The 18,003-nt window shown below is 29.7% G+C and overlaps 1 protein-coding gene across 1 annotated transcript; it reads right to left on the reverse strand.

Moving 5' to 3' along the window:
* Positions 1-15,129: 15,129 nt before the first annotated feature.
* Positions 15,130-16,831, reverse strand: LOC100201384 (isocitrate dehydrogenase [NAD] subunit gamma, mitochondrial). Its single transcript, XM_065793963.1, has 2 exons — positions 15,634-16,831; positions 15,130-15,475 (listed from the first exon to the last, which is right to left on the reverse strand). Exons 1-2 carry the CDS (start codon positions 16,794-16,796, stop codon positions 15,469-15,471), a joined length of 1,170 nt encoding a protein of 389 aa, XP_065650035.1. The 5' UTR covers positions 16,797-16,831; the 3' UTR covers positions 15,130-15,468.
* Between the last annotated feature and the right edge of the window lie 1,172 nt (positions 16,832-18,003).

Consider the following 18,003-nt stretch of genomic DNA (forward strand, 5'->3'; position numbering starts at 1 on the left):
GCCTAAAAAAGCGTATCCTACGAGGCAGCAGGACATGAATTTATGCTTTACCCCGTAATTTACACCATACTGCAGTTAAAAAGGACTTCACTACAAACAGAAACAATACCCTATTTAAAATTAATAACTTTGTTACTAATGGAAATTAATCTATATCAATTTTCAATTAACATCTTTGTTGTTCTAAGTTTCAGACAGAAGCTAGGTTCTTATCAAATCCAATATCATGGATCATTTTTATAGACACGAATTTTAAATTTATTTCTAAATTTAATACTGTTCAAAAGATCTCTTTAGATCATTTCAGGAACGAGTCAGAATCTCTTAATACAAGAATACTTTGACTTAAAATACCAATGAAATTATTTCTAATATAAATGCAGGGCTGCGTTTGAAAAAAAAAATTCTGTTCCAGGGGTTTCTTATGTAATTCCTAATTAAATGGCCTCTTAAACCCGAATATACCATTCATTTGCTCAATCAGGTCAAGTTATTGAAATACAGCACACCTTTTTTTTTTTGAGAAAAACAATTTTCAAGAAATCTCTTATTTTCATCCTAGTAATGTAATACATTGCAATAATTATTTGTGAACTAAAAAAGGCCTAATTTAACTCCTTTTTTAACTTTAAACTTAAAAACGACTTGTGAAGTAATCGAATACTGTAAAGAAAAAATCTATTTCCCGAAGAAAGAAGTCCTTGATGCCTTTCGTTTGTGAAGAGTTATTGGTTCGTCGCGTTTAAGACACCAACAATAGTCAGCTAACGTGTTTTTTTCCCAACGTCCTTGATACCTGATCTCCATTGTTTTTATATCCTGATGGAATCTTAAACCCTGTTCCTCGCTGTATCTCCGCATTTTTCAGGAAAATAGTCAGCTTTAGAAGCTTTTCATAAGCTCATTGACATGTGAAACATATTTAGAGCTTCTTTTATTTCTCAGAAATCCTTCAATTACTGTACAGAACATTCGCCATGTATCTCGTTCAATGCCTACCATTTTGATATCAAAATCTTCATCCTTTAACTGGTGCTAAAGTATTTTCAAAGGAAAGTTTTATATTGACAAGAAAACTTAATAAGTATTTTACCATAAGGTCACCACATATTAGCCAACAGTAGTTATGGTACTTGATTGCATCAATCAATACTTTCATGTTCTTGTAGCATTCTGTCAACTGAACTGAATGTCCAATAGGTACAGATGCCATTTTATTGCCAATGTGTAGGAGGGTAGCCTCTAATAAGCCTTTTACATTAGGGTGTATTGAAAACCAACTTTTTTTGAATTTGAAATTGTAATAGAACGGAAAAATTGCATAATGCTATAAAAAGTAATTGTGCCAAATTTTTTTGTATACTTTTTATGTCTTCAGTTCGCGCAAGGGGTATTTTTTTTCTTACAAAAACACGTTTTCTGACCTTTTTTACAAAATAAAAATAACTAATTCTATTCATATACTAGAGTTGTAATAGAGTTTAATCATTACACAATGACCAAGTTAGAAATGGTTACAATGACCAAGTTAGAAATGGTTACAATGACCAAGTTAGAAATGGTTACAATGACCAAGTTAGAAATGGTTACAATGACCAAGTTAGAAATGGTTACGATGGCCAAGTTAGAAATGGTTACAATGACCAAGTTAGAAATGGTTGCAATGACCAAGTTAGAAATGGTTACAATGACCAAGTTAGAAATGGTTGCAATGACCAAGTTAAAAATGGTTACAATGACCAAGTTAGAAATGGTTACAATGACCAAGTTAGAAATGGTTGTAATTTTTAAGAAAATATTTTAATTTCTTTAGTTGCCGCTCAAGGGCTGAGTTTTTAAGGAAAAATTTTTATTTTAAATTAAAGTAATTTTAATTATGTTGTTGATGCTTTCACTTGTCGTCACTGTCACAATAATGGAATAAAAGTAATTAAAATTTAATTAACTCAACATTCTATGCCAACAGTTACACCGGTGATTTTTAAATGACATTAAAGTATGTAAATTGTCACTAATTACGTCATTTATTACCATCACCATCAGCATTATTTGCCTCAAATAATGTCTATAATCGAAACACTTAGTAAATATTCAAATAGCAAAAAGCACCGGTTTTAATTCATTAGTTCTAATTTACATCTGTTTATTATTAAAATAAATTGAAATCAAAAAAAATTTTAATGGCGAAAATGCTTCTGCTGCAATGACAACAAGGAAAAAGTCTACTTGTCCTATCTTCGGTTTACCAGCAGACTTTCGCGAAAATGTCTTGCCAACATACAAACATGTCATGCTAAGTTATCTTTTCTCAATGCAGAATATGAGAGTGGTGGAAAACAACCTAGTTTGAAAGAAATATCGGAAAATTTGGCGCACAATATAGAAAAGTTGTGGAGGAAAGCATCGATACCTACTGTGTCTCATAAACGCTTTATAAAAATGTTTCTTGATTACAATCAAAAGTATAGAAATGTTATGAAGTCCGTTATTTGACGTTGCAGCATGCAAATCCCTTGATTTTCTAAATGTATCTGTGTTAAAAAGTAAAGAAGGTACCATAGAAAGAACATGATTTTCTCAGCGATCAGAGATTTATGAGGATTATGTATATGGAAGGACTCGATATTCAAAGTACTATAAGATTACGGTAAAAAGAAGCAAGTAAAAACAGAGTTAATAGCCCCTTACTGTCTAACCTGTCAACATAGTCTTGAGCTATTACAGGTGTTGAAGCTCAAGCAATATCATCAAGCCGCATTCAAATTCAAGTTTTTATTCTATATCTCATGATTCTGACTCTGATGACACTGTGATTTGGAACACTAACTCAGAATCAGATGCTGATTGTTTAGACATAGCTGAAAGCCGCAAGCAAAAATGGAACAGAAAAATAAAGCTGAACAAATGAGATCACCGTTACTATCCTTAGCACAAACCTGCGATAGAGTAGGTGTTTCAAGCAGAGGTGCTGCATTTATAGCATGTGCTGTGCTGGAAGATATGAACTTAATTTCAAAAGGAGACCAATCTAAAGTAATTGATAAAAACAAGATTCAAAAAGAACGAAAGAAAAACAGACTCAAAATCCAACATTTAGACCATGAAAATATTCAAATGTTAAAAGGTTTGTATTTTGATGGAAGAAAAGATACAACATTAGTTATTGATGCAAACAAGGAGAAAAATATACGAAAAACTATCAAAGTAGAACATGTAGTCTTAGTATAAGAACAAGGTTCAAAGTCTAGGGCATGTAGAGACTGCATCAGGGCATGGATACAGCATTAAGAAAAGTATAAAAACTTTTTAAACTTTAAACAACATTGATGCATTGATAAATTAGTTGCCATAGGCTGTGACGGAACAGCTGTTGATACCGAATTTCTTAATGGTGTTATTGCTTTGTTCGAGTTAAAACTAAAAAGACCTGTCCACTGGTTTATCTGTCAAATACATGGTAATGAACTGCCTCTAAGGCATCTAATTTCAAAACTAGATGGACCTATATTAGGAACTATAGGGTGGTCTGGATCAATCGGAAGAGAAATTAAATTGTGTGATACCTTGCCAATAGTCAACTACATTCCTGTTAATGTCACATTGCCAAAAATAGACAAAAACTCTCTAAGTTTTGAACAAAAATATTTACTTGACATTTGCAGAGCAATATCTACACGTTATTGTACAAACGCTTTGGCTAACCGAAATCCTGTCAAAACCGAAACCATGCCAGGTGGGTGACCACTGCAAACAGAATATTGAGGTATTATGTTGGATATAGCGAACCGTCACACAGGCCAAGAGAAATGGTTGAGTTTGTTATTAAAGTTTACTGCCAAATGTTGTTCAATATAAGATATAATCCCTCATGCACGGAAGGTGCTAGACATTTATGGCTAACGATCAATTTATCCAGTTATGCCAGTAGTGAAATAAAAAGTATCATCAATCCAGTTATACAAACGAATGGTTTTTTTGCGCATCCAGAAAAGATGTTTCTTGCTATGATATCGGATATTGGTATTACAACAAATAATGAAAGCAAGATCGATGAAAAAGAACAAAGTTCGAAAGTTCTCTATAACAGAAATCAATTTTGAAGCAAAAGACTATATAGATCTAGTTGATTGGAAAAAATGTGAACGAAATGAACCTCCGATTACTACTCACATTTCAGATGAAAATCTAATTGAAATGTTAACAAATGTTTATCTTCCAGATGTGCAGCATTTACCATGCCATAATCAAGGAGTAGAGAGATGCATCAAACTTGTAACCGAAGCTTCAGATCAAGTTTGCGGATTGGCTTATAGAGACGGCTTCATTCGCGTAAGACTTGCATTGCAAAAAATAATGCATTTATTTAACACAAAAAGACAGTTTGAGATATATCCAAATGCATCAGAAAAATTAACTTTATTATAGCTAAGCTTTAGACATTTTTCAAATACATTTTCCACATAACTTTAAATGTTCATTATGGACTGCAGAGCTTGTTTACCAGAAACTCATGAAACAGTGTTTTTTAGTAAAAACTCAGCCCTCTAGCGGCAACTGAAGACATTAGAATATTTTCTTAAAAATTGTAACTATTTCTAACCTGATCATTGTGTAATGATTAAGCTCTAATACAACTTTAGTATACACATAGAATTTGTTATTTTTATTTTGTAAAAACGGTCATTAAACGTGTTTTTGTAAGAAAATAAAACCCTAGCGCGAACTGAAGACATAAAAAATAAACAAAAAAATTTGGCACAATTACTTTTTATAGCATTATGCAACTTTTCCGCTCTATTACAATTTCAAATTCAAAAAAAGTTGGTTTTCGATACACCCTATTTTACATCATTGCAATATGCCAACGAGCTAGAAGAATTAACTTCAAAGAACCTTCAAACTTTTCTTCTTTGTTTCTATACCAATAGAAGGTAGTTTCTTTGGAGAGGACATTGCTCTCACTATGACGGGAACTAAGAAGTTGTGCATTCTCTTGAGAAAGACCAAGATCTCTGGTCAAGTCATTTAATTGACTTTAAATGAGTGGTCTTGGCAAAGTCATGCTAGACGTTGGCTCATATATCACAGATATGTCAGTGTTTTCCACTTTTACACCTTCTATATTCTCTTCTAGTTCACCTTTCTCAGGTGGAGAAGAAAATTGAGCTCCGGGATCATGTGGTACTGGCTTACTGGCAGAAAGAATATTGGGATAGACCACCATGTGTTTATTTTTCTTATTGACACCTGAAAAAATTCACATATTTATTTTCAGATTCTTATCCACTTTTCTATACAATTTAAAGAATTTTTTTTATTGAATTTCAATTTTTATAAATAATTCAAACTTCATTTGACTATTAAAAAAAAAAATATGTTTGGATGAGTTAAATATTGCTCTTTTAAAAAATTATCTTACCTTAAAGATTGGTCATACAAAAATAGCAGTCTATAGCATGGTCCTTGCCTTTATCTCCACATCATCGGTACACCAAAAGACATACAGTTTGCTGTGCCCTCATTTCAGTGCCTTAAGGCTACGACACAGGCTTTGCAGCATACATGTGGGGCAAAGCTTTTGTCTTGATCACCAAGTCTTTTTCCGAAATATGCACTGTAAAGGGACTTAACTAACGTAGTTATGGTGCCTTGCTGATCACTAAAAGTTACCTTTCCACACTCATAACAGAATTTGTCTGCTTTTACACTTTCTATTCATTTTCATGAATTTTATTTATCTCATATATTATTTTATTTATCTCATATATTATTTTATTTATCTCATATGTTATTTTATTTATCTCATATATTATTTTATTTATCTCATATGTTATTTTATTTATCTCATATATTATTTTATTTATCTCATATGTTATTTTATTTATCTCATATATAATTTTATTTATCTCATATATTATTTTATTTATCTCATATATTATTTTATTTATCTCATATATTATTTTATTTATCTCATACGTTATTTTATTTATCTCATATATTATTTTATTTATCTCATATGTTATTTTATTTATCTCATATATAATTTTATTTATCTCATATATTATTTTATTTATCTCATATATTATTTTATTTATCTCATATATTATTTTATTTATCTCATATATTAGCCTGTAAAAAAATTGACAATGATAAATAAAACTTATAAATATACTTTAGATACTGTTTATAGATATATTAAAACACAACTGTCACCTGGGAATTGCAATAAAACGGACACTCAGCTGTTATATGCGGTATAGAGCCCTTAGTCTATATCTTAAAAACTAGACCTGATTGAGAGATTTAAATCCTAGATTCGGATTTAGAAGGCAAATTTCATTGAGAATCACCTAAGAAAATCCTAGGAACATTTTTGACGCAGACCAGTGTTATTAATGCAGTTATTTTTTCAATCCGCCTTTCCAACTTTTAAAAATTTTTAAAAATTACAAAATAAGATTTCAAAAAAGTTAAATTGATATTATTTAAAATGAGGGAAATTAGTATAACTTTTTTTTACCACATTGCAAGACGCATCAAAGTAAAATAAAATTTTTTTTCAAAACCCAGAGCCATCTCTATCAAAAAATTAAACCTAATATGCATTAAAAAAAAAATTAAGTAAAAAGCTCTATTTATCTAGATAAATAGAGCTAAATAAATATTTTACTAGATAAAATCCTTTATCTAGTAAAATATTTATTTAACATCTTTAATATTTTTCTGTAGTTTTAAAAATTACAACATTTTATGATATGTCATGGTAGCCTGTTATTATTTAAAAAATTAACAAATCCTTTTGGATTGCCTTTGACGTCTTTAAATCTCATTTTTTTCATAGCCAAGACATTTTTAACTGCCATATAATTATTAACAAATAACTATACGATTTACTACCTTACAAATATGGTTTTTACAATCATCAGGTAACTGGTCTTGAGCAATGACCAAAGATTTATTTTTTAACGTTAAGTGTACAATATTAGGATGAACATCTTATTGCATTGTGGCATCAAACCCAAGTAAGTGTAAGATTGCTGTTACTGACAGTCCACTTTGCTGCTTGCAGGTCTGATATACTGCCTAGTCTTCAAGCTGTTTGCTCAACAGCATTATGATGGGGAATATCCAAAAAATCTGCAACAAAAGTACAATTTTATCAAATAAAAATGAAATGTCAGCAGTTGACATTGGGTATTAGACAATAATAAGCTATAAACTATTATCCTAGTTTGTAATGTATCTTATTGTCATCTGGTCTAAATGCAGTTGTACAATTGCCCTCCTCCATTTGGTTCATACTGTTTTCTAACCTAGCAATTGCAATTTTATTTCCTCTAAAATCAGTTTTATATTTAAGCATTATTTTTCTCTCTCTTTAATTATAACTATATATATATATATATATATATATATATATATATATATATATATATATATATATATATATATATATATATATATATATATATATATATATATATATATATATATATATATATATATATATATATATATATATATATATATATATATACATATATAATTATACTCAGCAAGCAAATGACGTCGTATCAACGTCTAAGCAAGGTTGAAATTTTTAACGTTGGAAATTTTTAACGTCGAATTTTCGACGTCGTTTCCACGTTGATAAAGTAACGTTGAAAAATACGTCGTCGTTTTGCTCAACATCTTAGTGATGTTGAAAGTTTAACGTCGGAGTTTTCAACGTCACTTCCACGTTGGTTTATAGTTGATAAACTAACGTTGATTATTCAAACTTAAAACGACGTGTCTTTTTAATTTCTGTTTGATTTCGAGGCAAATTATTATAAGGTTTATTATAAGGTTTATTATAAGGTTTATTATTATAAGGTTTTTTAAAAATAATAATGGCTTATCGCCCAGTGAAATGTGCTTATTTTATTGTATTTTATTTACAAGTGTTAATATTTAAAAATTATTCATAACTATATATAATATTTTACTTGAAATTTGTAAATAGCAATTAACAAGTTATCTTAAGTATATTTTAGATTTATGAATAACAATTAATTTAAGTTATTTTTTGTTTATAATTTCATTTTTTATTTTGCTTGCAGAAAGTTGCAATGCCTAAATGCAATTTTGATATTATTAGTAATAGTTATTAAAAAGAATCCGTGTTTTGTTATGTAGTATTGTTTTACACATCTTTAATTACAAACATACATAATTTTTTTGTTTATAATCAAAGCTGTAAATGCTACTAAAAGAATTAATAAATTAGTAAAAAGAGAAATTGTATTAATATTGATTAGTGCAGTCAATTGGTGACAAATTTATATGTTTTTGTGCTATTTGGAGTAAAAGCATGAAACTTAGCCTACATGTTCATTATATTGAAATAACTATTTTAAGACTCAGACCCACTTCCAAAATAGCTCCACCTGTCTCCATGGTTACTGGATCATGTCCGTAGCGAAAAAAAAACGGTCATTTACGTATCATTCGAAAGCTCATTAAAAACGCAACAAAAAATACAAAAACACAATATATTAAAAGTAACTTGGTAACAAGAAGCAGGGCTTAAAAACCTAAAAGTCAGGGGGTAAAAGCGTAAGATTTTTGTACCAATTTGTATTTTTCAATTATAATTAAAAGTCGTTATGACACAAACCTTAATTAAAATTAAAAAAAAAAATTATTAATAATACTAAAATATTTAATTTTAATATTTAATAAATAGTTAAAAACACAATGTTATAGATCAAAAGCTATCCCCTAAAATTTTAAATAAACTTTCAAAACCCGTTATATTCAAAACATTTAGTAAATTATGAATTTAACGCTCACAATCACCGCCACATTTGCAAGGTGCGGTATATGGAAGTAATGCTTTTGCATATTTACAAATATCTCAACAACCTTACTCAATTTTGCAGCCACATCGTATAAGTTCACTACACAATTTTGGAATCTTCCGGAATTGTCGTCCAGACAATTTTGTAAATATTGTCTTCCATAATCCAACCCCACTCACATGATGGATTTTTACACAATGATTGTGCCCAGCAATACAAAACCTGGTAAACAGCTCCAGAGATATGCAGTTGCAAAGCATCTTGCGTAGGGGGTGTGTCGCCTGGTAAACGTCCTGTTTTTGAAAATTAGTCTTTTCTGCATTCATTTACATTACTGTAAGAACTTGTAGGGTCATATAGTAGCACAAAAATTTTTCAATTAAGTGGAAAATGATATCTTCCTTTGAGGGACAATTAGAAATTGATAGCAAGGCGTTCGTGAGATCTTCAAATTTTCCCCAAGTTTTTCAGGAAAGATTTCTCCTTTTTCCAGCCAAATAGGAAACTTGATTGCAACGATCTTTGATTTTCGCCCGTACTAAACCATATCCATAATTCTTCTAAATGTAGCTTATGAAAAAGTCCTAAACCTAAAATTAGAAAACTATGATAATGTGATTTTTAATAAAAATCATTTATATGACACGAAATATTTTCTAACTTAAAGATAATCTAAAGTACAAATAATAAGTTTTTCCAAATGACAACAACATCAGAATCAACAGTTCTAACCATGGCTTTTTTGAGTCCAATATTTATAGCAGTATCATATGTGTGAAGAAATATACGAGTGTCTGTTTCTTCATGTATGCAAGGTTGCCATCTCGGAGGAAATTTGCCATCTGGCAAGAAATGTACAGTTGCGAAAACAATTGGCAGTCCTTTTTTATCACAGATATTTGCGATTGATTTTTAGAATTCCTTTTTATATTGACGTAACTAAAAAGTGGTAGCTTATTTCATTTTACAGGATTGAAGATAGACTCCTTAAACTCCTTTATTCTGGTGTGGAAAAAATGGTTGAATATTTTATCTCCAAAATTCTCAATTGAATTAACAATATTTACCACTTCTTTGTCTATGATATTATGGGCATCAAGCACCAGAAGATCTAGGCTTTCTTCTTTAAATAGATTAACCATGTTTAAAATTACATCTACTAAATTTGTAACTTGAGACGCAAACCGATATTGATGACTTTTATTTTGCTCATTGTGTCTGAAACTTTTTTCCACAAAACCATCTTGAATGTTTTCTGCGTATGGTAAATTCGATTCAAAGTCATTTACGTATCGAGCTAACTCAGGTCCACAAATCATCTAGCGGAGTAGTTTTTGGGAATCTTCCGTCAATCCTATTGCACCTTAATAAAGTTTGAATTTTTTTTCTTAATGCATGGGTGTTTCACTTATAAATAAGAAAAAATTATTACAAAAACAACTTCAATCAATTTCATATTTTGAGATAAGCTTCTTAAATGGACACTTTATTGTTATAGCAATAAAAAAAACTCCTTCTTCTTTGACGCATTTGTTATTTTGCTCATGTGAATGGTCAAACCTTATTGAAGAAAAATTCTTCTTTGTTTTTTTTACAACAAACATGCAGTTCTGAAATAGTCTTTCAATTTCTGGATTTGTTTCTTCCAGTTGAATCATATCTGCTAAATGTAGGGATAACCGCGCGAGTAATGATATGTATAGTCAATTGCGAAAATCCAAAGTATCAGTTGACGAATGCACTGCCTATACAAATCAAAATTTCCAGTCTTTATTGATTGCACAAACGCTAATATAACCAGCTTAAATCCCCAATTTAGATTTTGGTTATTGACCAAAATCTAAATTGGGGATAAACCCGGTCACAATTTTCTCAACAATCATCAAAAAGGTTTTTCTCACCTTTTATTTCGAATCACTAGTCTCGATAAGCTTGTTTCATCAAAATATTTAGAGCAGCAGCAGTTACCTATTACGGAATTATTTTGTTTACTTAGAGCGTTTATAACTCAAAATTTTCTGAATATTGACGCACTTTTTGTTTTTGATACATGTGATGCATTAAGGTATGATTCAGCTTTCCATGCTGATGAAATCTCTGCTAGTACTCTTTCCAATTCTGTAGTACTCTTTCCAATTCCGCTGTTTAGCCAAGGAATACAATCAGTTTAGCCAAAGAATACATTGGCTGGTCAATGGTAATGACAGGCGTTTGACCTTTTTTTAAAAAATCAACAGCTGTCTTAATTACATCCATTCTATGTTTGATTATGGCAGCAGATTTAGAAGATTTAAGTCTCAGTGTATGAATCTGAAATGTTTGGCAACTGTTTTTTTTTTTTTTTTTTTTCAGAAAACTTTACAGTAGCAATTTCAAGATCTGATACAGTTTTCTCTGATTTTCAATGCTGGAATAATGATATTCCTGTTCCGTGAAAAAAGTCTTCAGCTGTTGTGGAACTTAGATTGTGGTCTATATTATCCAAAGCAGCAGTTTTGAAAACGTTAGATGGGCAAACTAATTTATTTTCAGCAAAGTAGTTTAAAACTCTATGACCCATTTGTGTTGGTAATTCCATAACCCAGTTTTAAGATATTGATATCTGAAGATTTTAAAGTTTATCAATAAGTGCCGTTTTGAGAGTTCTCGTATGAACCATTATGCCTGCATAAATGTTGATTTTGACAAACACCTTTCATACTATTGTGAATTATCAGTTGACTAAATTCGGAATTTTGTATGTGCACAAATAATTTTGTGATAAATTAAAGCAAAAACAAATCATGCAAACCACCTATAACTAGCCCCATGGAATTGATAGAACAATTATATTAAAAAGGAAAATCTCCCTCCGTATTTCAAACGTGTAATTAAGAAATTATTTAATATTCAATAATTTCAGGGGGAAAGAACTATGAGCTTTATTGTCTTATCAAAGTGTTTTTCTATTAGGAAAAATAAAAAAATAAATTTATTTTATATTTCAAATAAACAAAAATTTTTCAAAACTTTGTTAATTATTATTTTCAAAAGAAAAAAACTCTAATTTGCTTTTGTACCCAATACTTTATATCTATTTTACCCCCTGGATTTATAGCTTTTTAAGGCTCTCTAATTTGTTATCAGTAAATTTTTTCTATATAATGCAGTTATATTCTTTGCTTCATTTTTATTGAGCTTTAGATTGGTGTAAAAATTATTAGATCTTTAAAAAATAAAATTTTATTGCTATAGACAGGTGCTAGTGGGTCTGAGTCTTAAAACGAATGTTTTAACCTTATCAACATGTCCACCAAGTTTCATGCTTTTACCCTAAATAGCACAAAGTTTGCACCAGTTGACTGTACTATTTATTTTTAAAAATGTCGAAAGACTGGTTTTGTAAAAAATTTAGACACGCTATTTTTTAATCGCTTCCGAATGGCACAAAAAAATTTCCGAAACCCTGTCAAAAATGCTCAAAATAAAATTTTTTACATGAAACACTGATGTAAGCAAATATCGAAAAGTTAAAAAAAAAAAAAAGTTCCAAAAAACTTTTGGAATACTTTCAGAAACATAAAGAACGTCATAAACTCAAAATTGTACACTATAAACCATATAAAAAATAAAGATTCAATAGCAAAAAAATTTGCCAATAGTATGAAAATTGTTTAATGCTAAAGCAATAACACATACCTTCACAAATTTTTAAGTTTCAACGTGTACAAAGTTTGACGAGGTTATAATATAAAAATGATTATTTCTCGCGTAAAATTAAACAAGTCCAAGGACGTCTTTAGAATCTCAGCAAAACAATTAAAAAATGCGAGCATTGTGAAGCACTAACAGAATTGCTCAGAAAATTTTTTACCTTTTCTATTAATCATGGACAGAACCCAAAGTCAACATCACTTATTATACCACTCGCTAAATTATGTAAAAACTTATGAATTGATCTCAATAGCTTCTGTGGGATCAGTTTTATTCCAATTTTTACGAAACTAATAGAATATCTTATTTTAATAATCTGTCCAGAAATAAATAAAAAAACTTATCCTCTTCCGTTTAGCTTTACTAAAAATAGCTCAACTTTACATACCCAATTCGTTATTAATAAAAAATATTAAACACTATAACAACAACAACAACTTATCTTTCTACCTCTGTTCCATTCATGCTAAAAAAAATTTCATTGCTGCGACTAGGACATTTTACATAAGAAACTCTACGATAATAAAAAATTACCACTGCATATTGTTAATAACATATAGTCATTATTTGCTATCGAAGCAGTGCCCCTGTGTCTTATCTAGGTTGCAAATCATATCCATTTTTTCTAACGCAAGGAGTGAAACAAGGATCTATTATCTTAATTCATCTGTATAATATAAACACTCACAAACTACTAGAAACTTAACAAAATAAAAATATTTTAGGCACACCAATAAATGGAAACTAACTAATTTTGGTCTTAAAAAGTATTACTCCCGAAAAGAATTTTCAAGTTGGTAAGCCATTCGTAAGGAAGGACGCGTGAACTTCCTAGTTAAATGCTATTCCGCGGTGCTCTGTGACAAGACTGTTGCGTCTTCTTGGGGCACCTATAACAAAAATTTAAAAAAAAAGAAAAAAATGTTTTCAAACGTACAATTGAGTACAGGAACTTAAAGATACAAAGAACAGTCTTCAAGGGTATTCTTGAAGAAAAATTTCATGATGATGATCATACGTTTAACTTTAATGTCACTTTATTTACCTTACTTGTATTATATAATGGATGTTTAACAAACAAAATGATAATATTAAACACTTTGAGTTGTTGAAATAGAGGAAAATACAAAAAAAGATGGTAGTGCTCTGTAGTTATCGCAGTCGGCTTATGAATCCTTTTTTGGATTGGTATAAAATGGGGATTTTTTAAAGTATAAAGGATTGTACTGGTTATTTAATAATTTTGGTGGCCATACTTGTTCAAGATACCATACTTGTTCAACAACTTTACAGTCACTTTATAATACGGGGACTGGCACTAGATACTCTAAAAAAGGACAAATAAAAGGCTTTAGGTTTATGGAAATAACTTTTTAAATGACTAGCATTCTATTTGCATAGCTATGGGGTTGAATGAAACACGCTAATTGCTAACATAGTAAACTTTTATTAATTAAATCTAAACTGGTTGATGATCTTTATTAAACTAATCAATTGTATGTATTATATTTCAGTCGTAGATGCTCGTGTGATTTGTTACCAATCAGGTCATACTTACTTGCATTGAAAATAATATTTTTTCAAAACTGCTTACGAGCTTATTTGTAAGACAATCTGCAACTAATAGATATTGGTATTTATTAACAAGTTAAATGATCAACTCCTTTAAAAGTGTTGGGTGCAAATCATTTTAGAAATCGTTTAGAAATAAAGATTAGAAATTACTTAAAAGAATGTTTTAGTCAACTTGAATAAAACAGATCAAATATACTAATAGATGCATGCGATATAAAAATATGTAAAAAAAAAGATGGGTGTGCGGACTTTCTCCTCCTCCGATAGTTGTAAAAATTTTTATGTAGTCCCTTATAGAATTTTATATCCTCGTTTAGAAGTTTTTTTCTTTAATGAGACGATTTTATTGTAAAGTAGATTTATAAATATATATTTCTTTTTCCCAACTTGAAAGTCCGAACATAGTAAGACGACGCTAATTGAACTAAAAAAGATTAGGAGCCAAAAAAAGAGATGGCAATAAATTTTCTTCATTTCTTGCATACTCTTGGCAATAAATACGTAGTCGGCGTTTCTTTTTTTTTGTCTTTAAATATTTCGTAAAAGGACTATTTTATAAGAGATTTCCAATATTATTTTACCCTAATTTCATTTATTTTAGCCTGACTTGCTCTCTGTTGCCTATTTTTATTTATTTCTCTCATTGAAATTGTTTTTATAATAAAGTATTTTATATAAGGTAACAGTGATAAAACCTTATATAAAAAATCGATAAATTAAAAATTAAGTTTCAGCTGAAACTTAATTTTCAACAATAAAACGATATGGTCTAAAGGCTTGACTGAAAGTCAAAATTTTTGATTACACTCTTTAAATTTTCTCCAACTTTCAAGTTAAAAAATACAAAGGTTTAATAACAAAACTTGAACTTGCAAAATAAAATATTAGTTTTTTGTAACATTTTAATACAAGAAAATTTTAAATACAGTTATGCTTACATTTGATTGCAATTTTTTCAGCAGATAAAAATCATATCAATGGAATTTTTTATAGGAAGTCATAAAAAAAATCTGCAAACTTTAAATTAAACATATTCTACTTAGACATCAAACTCTACATAAATATAATCATTTAATAATACCTTTTAACATAAAGATTTCTTATCTTTTTTTTAAAAAACTTATAATTTACATATTTTACATATACAAATTGCTAATTTACAAAATTTGAGTTTGATTTGTATAATTAAGAAAGCGCATGTTGAACTATTAAATGTTTTACTTGACCTTATTTACTATTAATGAACTAAAGAACTTTGAGAAACTTCAGGACTAAAATTAACAAGCCTGAAAACCAATACATCAAAATTTGAGCAATTCAGCAATGCTCGCAAAAACTTGTATACAAATCCATGAAACTAGGACCTAAAATTATTTGAAAAAATAGTTAATCATTCATATTATCAAAATAAGTTTATTAAGTTCCATTTAAATCATACTTTTATAAAATATTATTTTGTAAAACAAACATGAAAAATAAATAAGACAGATTTGAAAATAATAATCTAGTTTAAATCTATTACTTCTTCATTTGTACTTTTCTTTTGTATCTATACGCTTCAACTTCTTTCACAAGAATTTCAAAAAACTCTGATGTAGAGGTGTTTCCACCAATATCTACTGTACGTGCTTGATTTGTAGTCACTATTTTATGGATGCACGATTCTATAAGTTGTGCATGCTTAGATAATTGAAGGTGACGCAACAAAGCTGTTGCTGCAAACAACATGCTCATAGGATTAGCAATATTCTTTGTAGCAATATCCATTCCACTATTTCTTGTTCCTGATTCAAAAACGTGAATACCATTTCCATGATTCTCACCATGAGGTAATCCAGGCCCGCCAACCAATGCAGCTGCAATATTGGACAAAACATTTCCATAAAGATTTGGTGTAACTATGACGTCGAATTGTTCTGGCTTAGATACCATTTGCATTGCACAATTGTCAATAATTATATCATTAAAATCAATTTCAGGATAACTTTCAGCAACTTCTTTGCAAACTTTTAAAAACAAACCATCACTCAACTTCATTATGTTAGCTTTATGCACTGCAGTAACTTTTTTTCTATTGTTTTCCATAGCGTAGTTGAAAGCATATTTAGCAATACGTTCAGACTTCTTTTTAGTAATGATCTTAATCATCTCAATAACTCCAGGTATATTTTCATGCTCTAAATTAGTGTATTCACCTTCTGTGTTTTCTCTTACAACAATTAAATCTACATTACTATGACGAGTAATAACAGTTGGGTAAGATTTAAATTTGACAACGTTGGCGTAAAGGTCTAAATCATGACGAAGTAAAACATTATATGATTTACTGTCAATTCCCATACTAGTTGCCCAATTTCCTTTCAGAGCGGTCCCATTTCTTAATACTGACGTTTTGATATCATTAAATGATTTCATTTTTTCTTCATTTGTATCTCCAGTAATATAACACTCTTCAAAGTCAACAGGAACACCAGAATTCTGGAAAACCTCTACAATTCCCATTATTAATGATTGGCCGATTCCATCAGCCGGTATTAATGAAACTGTATGTCTGCCACCATAAGTAGCATCAGGTATATTAGAATTGTAATAGGAAACATGCTTTATTGACAAATTATACTTTGAAAATAAATTTAATATCGAAGGACGACACAAAGTTCTTGAAGAATAATAAAACGCAGCCATCTTGCTTGTTACAAACCGCTATTTAAGCTCATTTGGAAATAGCGTCGCCGTAAAACCATGTGCCGAAGAATTTTTAAATTTTATTGACTAAAAAACAGAAAATAAAAGTATTGTAGGATTTGAATACTGTAGGTACAGCTAAATTATAGGATAGCTTCGTTAACTACTGCCCACTTTATTACAAGAAATATTCTGTGCATAAAATAACTAAATATGTAGGCTTTGCTATGACATCGCAAATGGTGGACGCTGAATGTTAAAATACTTTTGTATTTTGCATAACATTTAAGTCTTCTAAAAACTCTTTCAAAAATTATGACCATATTAAGTTTTAACCCCGCTCAATTTGAGGGGTTACAAACTTTATATGGTCATAAATTTTGAACGCTGAGAGATAACACTATGAAACTTAAAGTTTATCGATGAATGTAAGTCCAGTTGAGAATAGTACATAAAATATTTTATCACCTTGTTGTCACTCACATTTGAGGGGGGAGGGGGAATGAAATTTAAGGACGTTTTTTTGTTCCAAGCTTCCAATCATCGCAATTTTTTGCAAAGCACCATTATTTGACATAAGTATAAACATACAAATGTTTAGAGTTTGCTCCATGTCTGGAAGTTAGCTCAAACACCGAAAATCCGTCACTGCTTATGCACTTGAGTTAAGTCAAGACTCATTGCTGGAGAAATGCCTCCGTGGCTTATCGCAAAATTTAAATGAGTGTTCAAATGCAATTATTTGAGTACACCGTCCCAAATCTACTTATTGTAGCACAAAAGTACTCACAGATTGTAGTTTATATTGTTTTAAAACAACTGTGCAAACTTCAGAGTTAAACAGTCACACTATGTTAAATAATCGTTTAAAGCCCTTTTTTGGGACAAAAACCAACTTTATTTATTTAGGCTTTTAAAGAAATTAAGTTTTATTTTTTATTCTGTCTTTATTTGACCTATATTTGTAGTTTGTGTTAACTATATTTGTAGTTAATGCTTTTTAAGAATAAAAGTTGTCTAGTTGTATAGAAGTACGTTGATTGTATGACGTAGCAAGTTTTTTTGTTGTTTGAGATGTGCTCCGGAGGTGGAGCACATCCAAATAATTATATGTTTATGTTATGACAATATAAAGTTTGAATCTCAATTTGAAAACTACGACAATATAAAATTTGACCCTCAATTTGAAAGCTATGACAATATAAAG

The sequence above is a fragment of the Hydra vulgaris genome, chromosome 03 (genome assembly GCF_038396675.1).
Source record: "Hydra vulgaris chromosome 03, alternate assembly HydraT2T_AEP".
Lineage (NCBI taxonomy): Eukaryota > Metazoa > Cnidaria > Hydrozoa > Anthoathecata > Hydridae > Hydra > Hydra vulgaris.

What these genes read in the sequence shown, in the direction of transcription:
- LOC100201384 (XM_065793963.1), bottom strand. Translation starts at nt 16,796, where the DNA reads ATGGCTGCGTTTTATTATTCTTCAAGAACTTTGTGTCGTCCTTCGATA.